The sequence below is a fragment of the Camellia sinensis genome, chromosome 2, assembly GCF_055761805.1.
Source record: "Camellia sinensis isolate YWXY chromosome 2, ASM5576180v1, whole genome shotgun sequence".
NCBI classification, from domain to species: domain Eukaryota; kingdom Viridiplantae; phylum Streptophyta; class Magnoliopsida; order Ericales; family Theaceae; genus Camellia; species Camellia sinensis.
Window position 1 is genome coordinate 49,173,906 of NC_138962.1, and position 16,833 is coordinate 49,190,738.

Below are 16,833 nucleotides of genomic sequence, written 5' to 3' on the forward strand. Positions count from 1 at the left end.
TAAATCATTCTATTCTAGAAACTTTTCCAGGTTAAAACTAAAATACCTGGCTTATTGTGCAGTGTTATTCTGTGTTCTTCTACCATCATGGTTGCAGAAGTTTATTTTCTAGAACATGATTGTAATGAATAATGAATGATGAAAAACATAACTATTTTGTCTTGATAACAGTTCAACAATTTATCAAGTTTTGCTTTTCTTTCCATTTTTTTATTCTTCTGTATTTTGATTTGTTTTCTAAGTTACATTTTTTTTCTCTCTGGGTAAAAATGCTTGTTAGTTGGGATGTTGATTTTTACCGCTATTTTATGTTCTTAGTTATATGGCAGAGTTCTGTTCGCTTTGCCACCCTCTAAACCACATTTTGATGCTCTCTTACCCTTCTTTTTCTTTCTATCCTTCTCTTTTTTTTTTCTTTTTTTTTTTTTTTCAAAAAAACATAACAGGTTGGAATTCCAATTGCAGCTGGAATGTTGCTGCCAGTGACAGGGACCATGTTGACTCCATCAATTGCCGGAGCCCTTATGGGTTTGAGCTCGATTGGTGTGATGACAAATTCATTGCTTCTTAGGTTTAAATTCAATACAAAACAGAATAGTGCGGATCTGCTGAAGATCAAAGACCGTTCAAACTTTGACTTTGTGGACCAAAAATACAAATTGAAGAACCCATAATACTGCTGGTAGATAAGAAAATTCACAATAATCAAGATGGATCATTTCTAGAACCCAGGTGCTGCCCAGACTCTGACATTGACAATAACTGCAACTAAACAAAGATACGCAACAATGGAGAGAGAGAGAGAGAGCATTCCATATTTTTTTGTATTGATCAATTAAATTTTACAATTCTATAGACAAAATTTTGAGTAATTTTTCTGCTATGTAAATAAAGCGAATGTTTTTCTGGGATGACAATGAAGTGTGTCCCTCCCCAAAGAGTATAGATCTAAGCACACGAGAATGAAAGTTTTTCTCTACTAGGTGTATTTTGCTGGATCTTCCCATTTGTTTGTTAACCTGTTTGATTTCATTAATTTCATTGTTACTTGTAGATAGTTAAAGCTTATATTTCGATGGAAATGGTAAGTACTAGACATTGAAAAAATTGAATGTAAAATAGTTTCAGCTACTCCAAATAGTTTTCAGCTGAAAATATTTTACATTCAATTTCAGCTACTCCAAAAATTGAATGTTTGAATAGTAGTTTCAGTTAGTTAAAGCTTATCTTTGAACGTCTATACGCATGTCAAAGAACATTCAAAGCATAGGTACAGTTGAGAGAGAGAGAGAGAAAGCGAGCTTGCTCACTGCTGCAGCCAGGCAGACATCCTACAATGGAAACAACATAAAACACCTGTTTCTCAACAAGTCCAATATTTTCATGTCTCTACAGGTAAAAATACACAACCTTGCTTTATCACAGATTCTGCTGTTGTATTGACAGCAAACCAAATAACATCAACAATATAACATCAAATAAGACCAGCAGCTACAAAATTGCATTCAAATAACATCAACAATATAAAATGCACAATTGAATGCACAACCCCACAAAAATGTAAGCACAGAAAGATTTCCAATCAATAAGACCAGCAGCTACAAAATTGCCAGATTTTTAATTGTGGAGGACATAAGCAGTGAAGAACATTTGCAAACATTTGCTCAAATTCGTTTATGTAACCTGTATCACTGTGAGGACATGCCAGTCACCCATGTCAGCCTTTTCGTGGAACCCATGTCAGCCTTTTCATGGAACGAACTCACTTTCAGTCAAACTTGAAGCCAAAAGTAAATAAAGTTTTCCTCATGTTGATTGCAGTTTCAAACCATGTAAGTCATGCCAACCTGAATCAGATGTGAGCGGGGAACACTCAAATTCGCAGCCCCCCTCCTACAGTTCTTTCTCAAGAAAGCGTAAAAATAATTTATGACTAGCTTCTTAATGAACCAAGAATCCTTCCTTGCCCTAATATCTCCATGACCAAGAAGATAAACCACTCCCGATTCCTTGGCCTGTCTAATGAAAAACAACTCTCTTTCAAGACTATCCTCTGTATCATGTATAGTTGGGTCTGTGGACAGCTCACCCCTCACCTCTCCTGAAGTGCTTGCTTCTGAGATGGGTTTGCTTGTGTCCATGAATTCAGCCAGGAGAGGGGCACCAAGTGAATAAAGACTACCATTGGGAGCAATAAGAACTCTGGAGGAAGAGTGATCATCTTCAGAATCCAAATCATCATCTCCATCACTCTCCAATGACCGTTCTTGGGCTTCCCTGCGAATGAATTTTTCTAGGCTCTCAATCAAAAGCTGCTCAAATGTTTGGTGATTCTCTTTGCGAGCATCCTTGTAGCCATACCTGTAAGTAATAGTGGTGGGGTTGATTTGCAAGTTGTAAATATTGGGCAAAAAGATAACCGCATGAATATATATATATATATATATAATACATATTTGTGTACTGTCATAGAGACTAGTTTATGATAATACCCAGTTGGGATCATGCCCACGAGCATGAATCCCCTTTAACTAGTAAGTCATTAAAAAAAACAAAGAAAAAATATAAGTGAATAACTAGTAGATAAAAGAGGGAGAAAAAAAAAAAAAGAGAGAGAGAGAGAGGTCCAAAACAAGGGATCTTATGGGATCCACAAATCTAATGGGGAAAAAAAATTATTTGCAGAAACTGAAATAGTCACCTGGCAATGCAACGAAATATGTGGTAGCTTTTTGGACAGACACGCCGGAACAGAAACCTTTCACTCTGAGGCACTACAGGAATAGGAACATACTTTATGGACACAAAAATGATCATGGAATGGACAGCTGGAAGAGTGGTTAGGAAATGCCCAAATATTGCTGGTATGCCCTTCACCAGCTCATTGTAAAGCAAGCCAATTCCAGGAGCCCTAATTGTTCCAAGATTACAACCCAGTTCACGCATCAAATTCATTGACAATTTTTGCCTTACTTCAGTTTCATACTTAAGCTTGCTGCCATAATTCCAGATGTACATTATAAGAAACGTAACTGCGGCAAAAACCAATATGATCCAACTTCCATCTGCCACGCTGCTCCACAAAACTGATGATAAGAATGTCAATTCCATCCCCAAGAAAATAACAGCAAAACTCAGCACAATAATAATGTTTATCTGCCATATAAGAAGCATAACAAGGGTAACTAAGACAGTAGTCATCATCATAACTCCGAGCTCAGCAATGCCTGTAAAGCAGAATCACCATTAGACAAGACAATAGCTTGCATACATGCTTATAGAAAGAGATAAGACATTTTATTATGTAGAAATAGAAACTTGCAATCACCTCCTACTTAAATCATCAATACAAGTCATACACGGTGGCTTAGCAAATACTTGTAAAAATAGAAATTTGAAAAACAAAAGCTAAAAAATGTTTCCATGTTACCAGCACCTTGCAGTAAGTGGATATGCTAGTCTGTTCCACATGGCTTTTAGTAGTTACTGCTTTAGTTGGAGATATTGCTCTTGTGGTAGCTAAACTAAAATTGCTTGAAAGCTAATGCCAAATGGTAACTTGCTTCTTCCATTTAGTGGTAGATAAAAATGCATCATTAGATCTTGCGATGAAAGGATATGGAGATATGTTTCCTAACAAAATGAGACATAAAACTTGTCCCTTTTTTAGCAATGTAGTATCAAACTCACAAAATGCATATATGGGTGGAAGGAAAATTCTTGATGCCGTTACGGTAACTGCCAAAATAGTGGATTCAAAATAGAGATTATTGGTAAGCTGTACAGAGAGGATGCTTATGAATATGTGAAGTGGAGATCTTGAATTCAGATTTGCTTTTCAACTATTAGATTCTCTGTTTTTTTAAATAATTCTCGTTCAGTTTTATTTTTAGCCCAAGGAGAGAGAGAGAGAGAGAGAGAGAGAGAGAGAGAGAAACTAAAGACCACAACAAAATATGTACAACATATTTATGAAACTCAGAGAAAAGAGAGAATAAGTACTACCATATGCATTTCCCATCTCATTAATGCTTGAGATAGAGCAGACAAACACTATGGCAAATACCAGCAGAAACCAGTTTATGACTGGTATATAAATCTGACCCATGAATTTCCGAGATGTATGAATGATTTTAAGGCGAGGGAAACAACCAAGTGATGTTGATTGCTTAATACAAGAAAATGTTGCTGTTGTCATTGCTCGGCTAGCAATTAATGCAGCAATGTTAGCAATGAGAAAGACTGGCCAGAAAGCAACACCTGCAGACACAATGTACAATTTCTCAGCTTAGTAATTGTTTAGTTTACAATATAGGCATGAAAATACAATGCCCCTACATGAATACAAAAGCAACTTCCCAAAATGTAAAAGAGAGATGGAAAACTGTTCTGTCCAAATACAAACTGCATCTAGGAATCAGGGAATTTTATCATAAATAGGTCTTCCAAATAAAAATCGGAGCCCAAAAGTGAAAAAATAAATGCATGGACCTTACAAATTGAAAGAAATAAAGGAATGAAGCTTACTTGGAATAGAAGTAAAGAAAGGGTGTGCAGTACTGTCATGATTGTCCATAAGGAATGCAGCTTGACCCAGGTATCCCAAAAGAAGGCAAGGCAGTACAAGACAAACAAATGTAAGCTGCAAACAACCAATATTGTATGCTAAGTAGCCAATCTGAACACCACGGAACAGTGATGGAGAAGAGAACTGGCACCCATAATTGTCATTTTTAAACATATTGTAAAGGTGATCCAGTAAATTTTCTTTGTTACTACTTTACCTGAACTGATCTCACAGAAAAGTAGCAAAGATCTGCAAACATTGCCTCGGAACCTAAATTTGAATCATCCATCAGAATGCAAAAAGAAAACATAAATAACACAACTAAATCCATTATTCTCTATTTTCCATCTTTTGATTTCTTTTTCTGTACAAATTGTGGTTATTAAGTTCCCAAAGATCTGAGCTTCCTGAATCCTTGTTTACCTGTTGCACACAGAAGACAGCCCCCAAGGGCATACCAACCCTTAGTTGAGTTCCTCTTGAAAAAGTAATAGATGTGAACAGGATTAAATGCCTTCAAGACACTGCTGTCATATTTTATAAGGTTGTAGATGCCAATAACCCCAAGACAACAAAACCATATAAATAAAGCTGGGCCAACTGCAAGACCAACTTTGCTTGTCCCATACCTCTGCACACTGAACAAAATCACTAGAAACGCAACCGAAATCATCACCACTTCATCTGTGATACAAGGCATGCCTTTTAGTACAATGGCAGTGCAAGAAGTTGGAATTCTCATTGCAATTAGGCTGATGGAAAAAAAATATATAAATAACTACACAAATAAACCAAGAATAAGATGAGGGAGCAACCCAAGTTGCAATGATAGAGTTAATTAAGTTCAAAAATCCAAAAATAAGATTTTGCAAGTTCATAAATCTATAATTAGGGATATGACAAAAAATTAAGAAAAATTTAAATCTAGTTTCACACAATATATATATATACATATGTATTCAGTAAAAGGAAGCAATAGATCAGTAGTTCATAAAAATTCTGGAGGACTGGCCTAAATGTTTGTCCCACACATGTCAATAACTAAGAGAATTCCATTCAACATACAAATTGCAAAGCCCTCAAAACATTGCAAAGAACTCTTCTAAAAGCAACCCAGTTATCATTAACATTACATGGGGCGCAGAAGTTTAAAGGTCAAGCTAGAATGTATGTGACAAGTTTAAAACCAATTTAAAGCTCAGGGTGCACTCCTTTTCGAGCTTTATATGAACTATTTTATTTGTTACAAAAAACCAAATTACCCATTTTTAACTGGTAAATTTCATTCTCTTATTAGGTTAAAAGTTTCGAGCTCTCATTATAATTTTCCTTTATCATTACTTTCCTACAAGGGCAGTGTAATGGAGGGTTTTAAGCAAGTCATCAACATATTAACCTAATACTCCCCTTCCTATAACTCAAGAAGAATCTTTTTATAGAATTTATAAGGTCATTTTTTAGGTTGACCCTTGAGGTCTTTGTACAACCCTGTTAGAATTTACCTACACCTACCACCACCTACTACCACACCTACTACACCTACCACCAATTTACCCTCACCTACTCCTCACCTACTACCCAAACCCTCTCCTATATAATGAGCTACTCTGATTTGTAATATATCAAACAACAATCTTGTAATCATCAATAAATCAATCAATAATACAGTTTTTTTAACATGGTATCAGAGCAGGTTTAGAACCTAATATTTTCGCTTCCCCGGCGGGCGGCAACCTCACCTACCTCACCTTAGCCGCCCGCCGGACCTCAACCTAGTCCGCTCGAATTTTCTATACACACCTTGAAATTTCCTTTCTTCAATCTGCTGAGTGCACCACTGTTCAGTCGCCGGAGACCACCGCCGCTTGCACGTCGATGTCCCTTTGCCGAAGCTCCGTCGCGACACCGGCCTTCCTTGCGTCTGTGGTAAACAATAGACCCTCCCTTGCCAAGGGCCTCATAGCTCTTTTCTCCGCAGAAATATCCATTCACATCAAGACTGATATCGGAACCAAGATCATTACCGACAACATCAGAATGTATAGCAATGGAGAACTCAGTTGGCTTGAAGCAAGCCAAGACCACAGCCCAGCAGCTCACACACACACACCCACCTCCTCTCTCCTCTGCATACTTCAATCTTCCATTGCAGAAAGCTTTCTCTCTCTACAAATTATACAAACATACATATTTCTTGATATATATATAGAGAGAGAGAGGGAGAGAGAGAGATGTACAAGAACCAGCTTCAAGAGCTGGCGCAGCGGAGCTGCTTCAACCTACCCTCGTACAGCTGCATACGGGAAGGTCCAGCCACGCGCCTCGGTTCAAAGCCAGCGTCAACTTCAATGGGGAGACCTTCGAGAGCCCCAATTACTGCTCCACCCTCCGCCAGGCCGAGCACGCCGCCGCCGCCGAGAACAAAATGGGATATGACGACACAGGCTCAGAGGCCAAAATATGCTACCCGAATTGAGTAATCTACTGTACAAGAATTATGGGACACATGGTGGACTGCACTAAGTATATGCTCCAATCACTGCAAAATGCACTTGAGTTGGGTCAGACCGAGTATGCTCCATCCACGATATGTCTACCTTTCCAACCCATCCCTCCACCACCTTTTGCACATCCATCTCCCTTTTTTATTTTTTATTTTTAACCCAAACCATGCTCATCTGCAAACCCAACACTTTCTCTCTCTCTTTTTTTGTTTTTACTTTCCAACCCACCGCCCCACATGCACTTTATGATTCCTTATTCCACCTATTTTTTTTTTATTCCACCCACCAGCGCATGCTTTTCCATTAATATTTTTTTCTTATTCTTTTTTTTTATTATTCTTCTTATTCTTCCCATTAAAAAAAAAAAAAAACAAAAAAAACAAAAAAAAACCATTTCAAATTTGCACAACAAACCCATATTTTATTCATCTCAGGGATCACCCCGATCACAATTTTACACCAAAAAAAAAAAAAAAAAAAAAAAAAAAAAACAAAACAGTGGCATTTTTTCTTCTTTACTCTGCTGCAGGTCTCTTCTTCTTGCCTCCGTCTTGGCCAGCCCTTGCCGGTGCTGCCTCTGTGTTTTCCACGCCCCCGAGCACGTTCACTCCCCCATACTCCTCCACTGCCGCATATGGTGGCCCTCCAAATCGGAACATCACGGTGGCCTTCCGCTTCAGCTCCTTGTTTTCTGCCCTTAGCACGCTTATCTCTGCTCGTGCATCCTTATACATGCGTTGGAGCAGAGCCAGCTGGGAGTTTAAATGTTGCACCTCATTAGTCCTACTCTGCAGCCGGTTCGACAAATTTGTGACCGCCGTCATGGTTTCCACGCATGACTTCAGAGTATACTGATTAGCCTCAATATCAGTTTGCACCGCCATTTTTTGCTCCACCGACCGCATCGGAAAGTTCAATGGAGCAAAACCAGAGGTGTTTGGTTGAGGTTCACTGGCCACCGCACCAGTTATTTCTCTTGTGGGCTCGTTCAGTTCTGGAAAGAGCGTGAGCAGGTTCTGGGTAGCTGGACGGGAAGAAGAGGCCATGTTTTTGGGTTGCTAAGTGTTTCAGCGAAATAGCAATTTCAGACTGGTAATGTTCGGAAGGGTTGGTGACAGAATGGCAACAAAGTGTTCCACAGTTTCTCTCTCCGCAGAGGCAGAGTTTTTCAGTGAAGGGTTGGTTTCAGAGGTTTCAGAATGGTATGCCTCAGCCTCAGCCTTCGTCTTGGTTAAATAGCCGAGGCAGCCACGCGTATCGCGCGCCTCTTGCCGCCCGACAAACTGGCACGCCTTTTCATGGCACATCTTTTGATAAAGTGGACTCGCCTTTTGATGGCACGCCTTTTGATGAATTGGGCACGCCTTTTGATGGCACGCCTTTTGACAAAATTGGGCACACCTTTTGAGGGTGCGACTTTTTAAGGGTCCGACAAGACTCTGTAAACTGTCCCGACATTTGATTCCGGTTAGCTTTTCCAAGGGTCCGACAAGACTCTGTAAACTGTCCCGACATAGATTCCGGTTAGTTTCTACAAGGGTCCGACAAGACTCTGTAAACTGTCCCGACTTTGATTCTGGTTAGCTCCTTCATGGGTCCGACAAGACTCTGTAAACTGTCCCGACATTGATTCCGGTTAGCTCCTTTATGGGTCCGACAAGACTCTGTAAACTGTCCCGACATAGATTCCGGTTAGTTTCTACAAGGGTCCGACAAGACTCTGTAAACTGTCCCGACATAGATTCCGGTTAGTTTCTACAAGGGTCCGACAAGACTCTGTAAACTGTCCCGACATTGATTCCGGTTAGTTTCTACAAGGGTCCAGCAAGACTCTGTAAACTGTCACCACAACTGTCACAGCATTGTCTGCTACAACGGTCCGACATGACCCCATAAACTGTCTTCTACAACGGTCCGACATGACCCCATAAACTGTCTTCTACAACGGTCCGACATGACCCCATAAACTGTCTTCTACATCGGTCTGACACCGCCATCCAGTGTCCTCTACACCGTTATGACACCCCCATACAGTGTCCTCTACAACGTTATGACACCACCATACAGTGTCCTCTACAACGTTATGACACCACCATTCAGTGTCTTCACCAATGGTCTGACACGACCATACAGTGTCTCCTATCCTTTTTTTTATTTTTATGTATTTTCTTGTTTTGTTCCTCTCTTCAAACTCAAGTTGGTTAGTTTCTATCCTCCTTGAGTTTGCGGGGGGCTGTTAGAATTTACCTACACCTACCACCACCTACTACCATACCTACTACACCTACCACCAATTTACCCTCACCTACTCCTCACCTACTACCCAAACCCTCTCCTATATAATGAGCTACTCTGATTTGTAATATATCAAACAACAATCTTGTAATCATCAATAAATCAATCAATAATACAGTTTTTTTAACAAACCCACATATACTAGGCCTTACACTTTATTTTCTTTTAATAAATTTGCTTGTCATATTAATTATTTAATTCAGAAAAAAAATTCCTCTGATAACTAAAAAAAGTTTTGCCAGGTTCCTGTCATGAAGCCTCCCCACCCCTTCGGCAACAATCTTAAGTTGGTACTACTATTCAGAGAATTACAGTGTGACCAGTTACTTCCATAACTTTTTGGTATCACACTTTTGGCAACAACCTTTATTTACCAAACTGCAAGGGCCTCACATGACAAATTTGCCAATAACCAACTCCCTTTTATCTTGCAAGAGCGACATTTACTACCAAGAAAAGATCAAGAGGTTACTGACAGAATCAAGAATTAGAAATATGCCAGACATCAAATAATACTATTATCACGTCACGTGGACAACTATATATTAAGAATAGTAAATTAAATAATTAAAGAAAATAAAACTAAAGGTCATTGTAGGTTAGGTTCACATATCCTAATATTTCATGTCACCTTGATTAATCCAAGATACTCCAACTTTTAAACCACCAACAGCGGACATCACTGCAGCAAGAAACCACAAGAACAAATAAAAATCCAATAATAACATCACCTTTAAATGATGGTGCAAACACATTTTTCCAAAAAATTATATATATAACAACTTTCCTTTTCCTTTTTTCCTTCCATTTTTATCATTTTATTGCTACAAAACCATAATAAATTTTTTTTAAAAAAAAAAACTGTTCATAAAACAACCTGACATCGCTGGTGTAACAACCCCATCTGCTATCACCATAGAAGTACCGGCAAGAACTAACATCAAGAGCAGCTTTTTCAGTGTCGAAGAAGTTTCAAGTCGTTCCTTTATTTTTAATGACCGCTCAAGTTCTGGAGATGGCACCTTTAGTCTGAAGCTTGAAAAATGTGCATCAGATGGTAGTTGATTGGGGAGAAGACTGACCTTAGCATGACGACAAATTAACGAGTACAAAGCAAATGTACCACCTGTAATGATTAAAAATCAAGAAATCAAAAAATGGTACTGGTTTTCATCATGGTGAATAGTACATGATTTAGCATTTAGTGTGTTGGCAATTTCAATAAACAAAACGCTTGTTGATGTCTAGGTTAAGAATATATATATGTGTTGAGTGTACAAGATTAAAAATGCTCAGAGACAATGCAAAGTGTGCTCTGATTCGATCTCAGGCATAACAACATGAGCATGTTGCATTAGTCTAGGACAAAAGTGCTTTTTATATCACAAAATCAGCCCAGAGTGACCTATGCTTAGTCATGTGCACTTTGTTGTTGAAAACATTTCAAAACGGGGCTATTTGATCAAGAATAATGTGCTTGGTGTGAAGCTAGCTTGAAGCCCGCTCAAGCAGGCTAGCGATGAAGAGGCATGAAAAGTGTGGTGTCTGTGTGCAAGATAGCACCAGAGAGGCGAATCACACACTCAAAGTATGCTCAAGCGGAGTTGTCTTTTCTTTATCGTAAAAAAATCCTCAAGCTAGCGCACTACTTGACATGTGCTCGAGCGAGCTGACAATTTTTTGAATTTGAACCTGAATTTTTTATTTTTTTACAAACTATAAATAGAGCTAGTGGTTTTCAGTTCTAAACTTTTAATACACAAAAGAAACAATAATGAGCAAACCTAGCCTCTCCAAAGCCCTCCAATACCTAGGAGACCTAATTCATATTGATTCAGAGAAGAAGATTTGTTTTTACTTATGCTTAAGAACTGAATTGAGAAAAACTCTTCTTTGATTGTTTTGCAAATATCACTCACATCATATGCGCTTCAATCACTCTTACATCATTGGTTATTCCTGTCAACTAGCCGATCATGATCAAAGTTGCAAGGAGCCCAGATTTAGACAAGGCTGACAGCAGAGTTAGAGCCACTTAAGGGGAAGACATTATGGTTAACGAATCTAATGTTGAGTAGTAACTTAGCAAGTCATTTAGTTGAGTCTTTTACTCTCTGCATTAAACTTTTGACGTATTGAATTTTCACAGGCAGGTTGGCCAGTGGTTTTTTACACGAAGGGATTGTTGTTCCAAACAGTACCACTGAGGGAGGTGTTCCCTGACTTGTTCTCTTTGGTGGTGGACAGAAATGCTTGAGTTCAAGATTACTTGGAGGTGTCTGGCAGAGAAGTGTGGAATCCACAATTTAGAAGGGCCTTAGAAGACTGGAGATACAGTCCATGGAGACATTTTTTTTATTTTTTAGGACTCTAGAGTTAGAGAGGATAATTAAAGTTTCTTGTTGTGGCCCAGCTCAAAGAAAGTGGTGTAACCAATTCAATCCTTCTATCAAGATTTGTAGGGTATGAGATGCATTTTCCTTCCTTGGATAGATATTTAGAAATGAGAGATCCCTCCTAAGGTTTTCTATTTTTTAATTTTTATTTTATTTTAATTTTTTTTATTTATACATAGGCAGTTATCCATAAGGCCATCCTCACTAAAGACAATCTTATGAATACAAGGTGATTAGTGATTGGGGTTGCGTGAGCAAGGGTGTAGAGGAAAGTGCACCTTAGCTTTTGCTTCATCATCCAATGGCAAGTGAGTTATAGAATAGTGTATTAGTTTTTTTGTCTTGCTGGAGTGATGCCATCTTCAGTGGGAAATTGCTTACTAGATGGTATGTTGGATGTCCACAGAAGATTATTAGGACGGCATGGCAGGCTGACGCTGCACCATTGGGTGTGTTGTGGAGTGCACAAAAGAAACAAAATAAAAAGACTTTCGATAGTATTGAGTTACCCATAATCTAAAATGAATTTTGCTCCGGTCCATTCTCCATTTTATCTTTTATCCAAGTTATTAGAAACATGAACACATAACCGTGGATGTACATATAGTAAATAGGCTTTTTGAATGTGTAGAGTTCCCCCTATTTGGCGTTTTGTTTATAATAAGACTTCTTACTTTTCCAAAAAAACCAAAAAAAGTACTTATTTATATGCACCATAAAGAGAAGCACCTATAGAAGATTACTTTGGAGATGAATCTATTCAAATTGACATAAAACAGAAGGTTTGACTTCCAACATCCAGCATACCTTCACCATCATCGTTGGCCCACAGAACTATAAGGACATACTTGACTAAAGAGATCAAAATTAAGGTGTATAAAACCAGTGACAATGCTCCAATAACATCTTCATTTCCATTGATAGGGGCCTTGCTGAACATCACGCCGAAGGTATATAATGGACTCGTTCCAACATCACCAAAAACAACCCCAAGTGTCTGAAAAGCCAGTATTATTCTCCTTCCCACATTGATATCCTGCAATCATATTTTAAAATTTAATCAACTACTCCTTGCGTGTTAATCTGCGCCCTACATTAGATTTACTCAAATCTTGTCTCAAATTCCTAAACAAGTTATCTCATGCAACAAAAACTATTAAGAAGGAAGAAAATGTACAAAGAAAACACTCCTTAGATAAAGTGGGAGCAAAGAAGAAGCAGCAAGCAAAATATTGATAGATGAAAGTCTACAAGACAACGAGTCAAGGCTCCTCCCTTTACTAGCACGTCCACATTGGACGACCTGGTGGGCAAGTAACAACTGCCAACTAATCAGAAGAGCAAAATAACTTCTTCTTGTGATCAAAGGGGATATATCTTCCACAAGCCTTTGTCTAGGGGTGTAAACAGTTTGGTTCAGTCGGGGTTGAGGGCATATTTAGCACCGAATTGATCCTATCGGTTTTCATGATTGAGAAACCGATACAGACCGTATGCTATGATTTGGTTTTGTCAGTTTGTTGTAGAAGAAAAATTTGCATGAGGTGTTAAAGGGTTTTATAGTAGATAATAGAATTTTACATTGAAATAAATGTATGAAAATTGCTCTATAAACGTTTTTTTCCCTAGTTTTTATCATAGAAATGTATTATATTAATTACTTACCATATAATTTATCATATAATGTTCAAGAAATTATAATATAAAAGTATTTAAATAATTTGCATCAATATAATAATTTTCAAAACCAAAACAGGGCATATGTTACGAAAAACAGACCAAAATTGAATTTTCAGTTAGTTTCAACTGGTCGCCTCAATTCCATTGATTTTTCTTACATCTCTACCTCTAGCAATGATGGTGGCCCCATTGACAAGTATAACTCAACAACTTTAAAAGCTAGAAAGTGTTTATGTTAAAATGGAGCTTTCCAATTTTTCTTTCAATTTTGTTGGTGTTCGTCGATCATATAATACGTCAGACACTTCTCCACTTGGACAAATTAGTTTGATTCTATGGATCAGATCATCTCCAACCTCTCAATCCTTATTAATAACTGAACCTAAGTAACAAAAAAGTTCACTCTTGGTTTTCAATTTTCATTTCTCCATTATTTTTACTTCTATTATTACTAAATTTAAATTCCACATATTCCATTTTATTTCTACGAATGTTCACTTCTGATTTTTAATTTTCACTTTTTTATTATATCTACTTCTATTGTTATTAAAGTTACTGACATTGGGAAATTCTGTTAACTGCTCTAATGGTGATTCAACATAGAAGAAATCCCCATATATTGTCAAAATAAACAGCACAGAATAATGTATTTCAAAATCTACATGGAAGCCTCAAGTGAAGTCCATGTAATTATCCCAAAATATAATGTTATTAAAGCTCATAGTAAAATTTTTTTTTTTTTTTTCTACTTTCTATTACATGAACACTAAGTATAACCAAATAGGGTTGATTCTATTTCCTATCCATAATCCATTCAATCAGAAAGAAAAATCAAGGAGAACAAATAAAAGTCCAAATTAGTCCTTATGGACCATTCCCATTCTATTTGCACACTACACTGTCTCAGCACACACAATTTGTGTCTTTTGAAATCAACTTCTGAAGAAAATACAAATGTTTGGATAACAACTATCGAACGGGATTTTTGTTCAAACAATTGGTTTTTGTTCGGAAATTGGTATTCAAATTTATTTATTTATTTATTCAGAAGTTAATATCTGAACCGGACAAGTGTTGTGTGCCGAGATAAAGTATGGTGTGCGAAAAGATTTACCCCAATTAAGCTCATACAAGAAGAGAACTAATTTTAGGTGAGTTTTGCTTTTTAGTCTTAGTACATAACATCACAACATTTTGGCCTAATATATGATATAATTCACTTTCCTTTTTCTCCATGCAACAAACAGCAAGTAAATGCAAGTAAATACAGATTGGAGTTAATGATACTAACAATTTTACATCTTTAATCCGATAAAATTCTAAATAAGCTAACTGAACCAGAAAAAGTACCTCGAAGTCGTTCCTTTGTGCACCAGGGACCTCGAGTGCTTCAACATCGAAGGAATCAATCCTCGGCCCAGTCCGAATCAATCTCTGCTCGGCATTATCCTCATCCTCCGAATCCATCATGCCCATCCGCGGCGGCAAATCCTCATCGTCTTCGTCATTCTCGATCTCCGACTCGTCCTGATCCTGAAACACCCACCGAGATTCCACCGAATCCATCGACGATATACCTCCGTTTTCCCTCTCCGATCCCTCATCCGTCATGACTCCACCTCACTTTCGCTCTCTAGATTCCACTCCCCAGCCGAGATCGATCAAAGTTCGTTTCAAATTCATGGAATTCGTAGCAACTGATGCTCCATTCTCTCTCTAGAATGTTTCCAGAGATTGGAACCCTAGAAATGGTGGAGTAGTGTTTTTTGTCAGTTAAAAAGAGAGGTGTGCTTTGTGTGTGCGCGCTATCTGTCCTGTGATGGTGGCTTCGCTTTGCTTATCGCGCTTACTGCTGGTAATAACAACTACTGGGAGTCTGGTGCACTGGGGGAACGGGCTCATTCTGGACTGACAACTGTCATCCAAATTATTTATCTCGTAATGTGTTAATAATTTTTTTAAGATTTACAAATAAATTATTTTTTATTTTTATATTTAAAATAAAAATTTATGAAAAAATTACAAAAAAAAATCTCAGGATTTAGCGTCTTTTTCAAATTAAATCCAGGTTTTCAATTTTGACAATTTGTAACCCACTATTTCACCCGCGTTTCAATCCAACTCTCCATCCATCTCCGTCTCTATTAGTTAATGGAAGACTGATTTGGGCGCCAAAATTGTCCTAATCTTCATAATTTAGGACAAAAGACAACCCTCCATTACCCTAATCTTCACGATTTGTGGTTGTGGGATCGTAATCTGATCTTTTGTCTAAACAAACATGGATTGGATTGGAGAGCAAGAAAAACCATAACTTAGCAACATAGAGACTTGAAGCAAATTGCATTATCAACACCATGGTGGCTCTTTCACCCGAAATCCCCATTCATATACTCATCTCTCTTTTCACAAACAGTAGTGATTGGCATCACTAATTTGGTACCATTAAACCACCACTAATGAGGTGAAAAATCAAAAAAAAAAAAAAAACAAGACACAGCAACACTGTGGCAGTGGGTGAGGCCTATTGCCGCATCATTAGTGTCACCACTAATTAGTAGTCTCAAGTATTATTGTTCCACAAATCAAACTTGTTTTTTGAAATTGATTTGGTTCAATTTTTGAATTTATTGTGTTTTAAAGGTACTTGCAATCAATAATACATGGAAAATCTATTTCAAATATCGGTGAAGAGAGTGGATCGGAAAGTTTGTCCGTAAGAATGGAGATGTCAGGGATAGAGAAGGAAGGAAGACATGAAGCTTTTGGTGGAGTATGATAGTGTGTTGATAAAGGGGGAATGAATGAAGGACACTGGGAGAACTTACAATGCTAGCATTGAGCTCTCTTCGAATTCGTTCCAGCCAGAGAAGATCAAGGTTGAGTTCAAGAATAGTCGAGCTCTCCAATCTCTGTTTCTTGATCTCCACTTTATCTCTGAGAACAAAACCGAAAGCCCCATCTCAACAACTACACTGTTAAGAGAGAAGAACATGGCATAGCTCAATAGAGCTTCCAAAAATAGAGGATTCTATGTAAGAATGAGACAATTACACAACACTACCAAGCATTATGGAAGACAAACAGAGAAAAAGACCCATTGCTACAGATACCTCAAATGGGTCCTGTAGTTTTCTGTCTCCTCTTCCTACTTCCTCACATTCTCCCTCATCACCCACCATTCCTCCGCCCACCTCTCTCTCTCAAACCACCACCGCTTCTCTCTCTAAAACCATTTACCCTCTCGTGCCCTGTTTGAGTCACTCATCGGCACTTCCATTATGGAATTGAAGCCGAGGCTCCGACCACGTCTTCGTCGCTTCTCATGATTTCGGAGCTTGTTTTCACACAATGGTGAGAAATACAAAAGCTAAAATGTGTTTTGGTTGTT

At 38.0% G+C, this 16,833-nt stretch overlaps 2 protein-coding genes across 2 annotated transcripts in view; one reads left to right on the forward strand and one right to left on the reverse strand.

Annotated features, from left to right (window-relative positions):
* The window catches only part of PAA1 (P-type ATP-ase 1), a 41,983-nt gene extending 40,915 nt beyond the window's left edge, over positions 1-1,068 (forward strand). Inside the window, exon 17 of the mRNA XM_082914314.1 lies at positions 447-1,068. Within this exon, the coding sequence (XP_082770440.1) occupies positions 447-674 (228 nt within the window). The 3' untranslated portion in view covers positions 675-1,068. The remainder of the gene's footprint in view (positions 1-446) is intronic.
* Positions 1,069-1,329: 261 nt separating this feature from the next.
* LOC114293690 (potassium transporter 7) lies at positions 1,330-15,366 on the reverse strand. Its single transcript, XM_028237804.2, has 10 exons — positions 14,793-15,366; positions 12,570-12,798; positions 10,244-10,492; positions 9,998-10,048; positions 4,991-5,251; positions 4,785-4,837; positions 4,528-4,642; positions 4,006-4,260; positions 2,702-3,227; positions 1,330-2,361 (listed from the first exon to the last, which is right to left on the reverse strand). The coding sequence occupies exons 1-10, from the start codon at positions 15,051-15,053 to the stop codon at positions 1,824-1,826; spliced, it is 2,538 nt and encodes an 845-aa protein (XP_028093605.2). The 5' UTR covers positions 15,054-15,366; the 3' UTR covers positions 1,330-1,823.
* Positions 15,367-16,833: the final 1,467 nt, after the last annotated feature.

What these genes read in the sequence shown, in the direction of transcription:
- LOC114293690 (XM_028237804.2), bottom strand. Translation starts at nt 15,053, where the DNA reads ATGACGGATGAGGGATCGGAGAGGGAAAACGGAGGTATATCGTCGATG. An exon ending in CACAAAGGAACGACTTCGAG is followed by an intron (nt 12,799 to 14,792) that starts GTACTTTTTCTG and finishes ATATGATTGCAG; the next exon opens with GATATCAATGTGGGAAGGAG. An exon ending in TTTCTGTGAGATCAGTTCAG is followed by an intron (nt 4,643 to 4,784) that starts GTAAAGTAGTAA and finishes GGTTGTTTGCAG; the next exon opens with CTTACATTTGTTTGTCTTGT.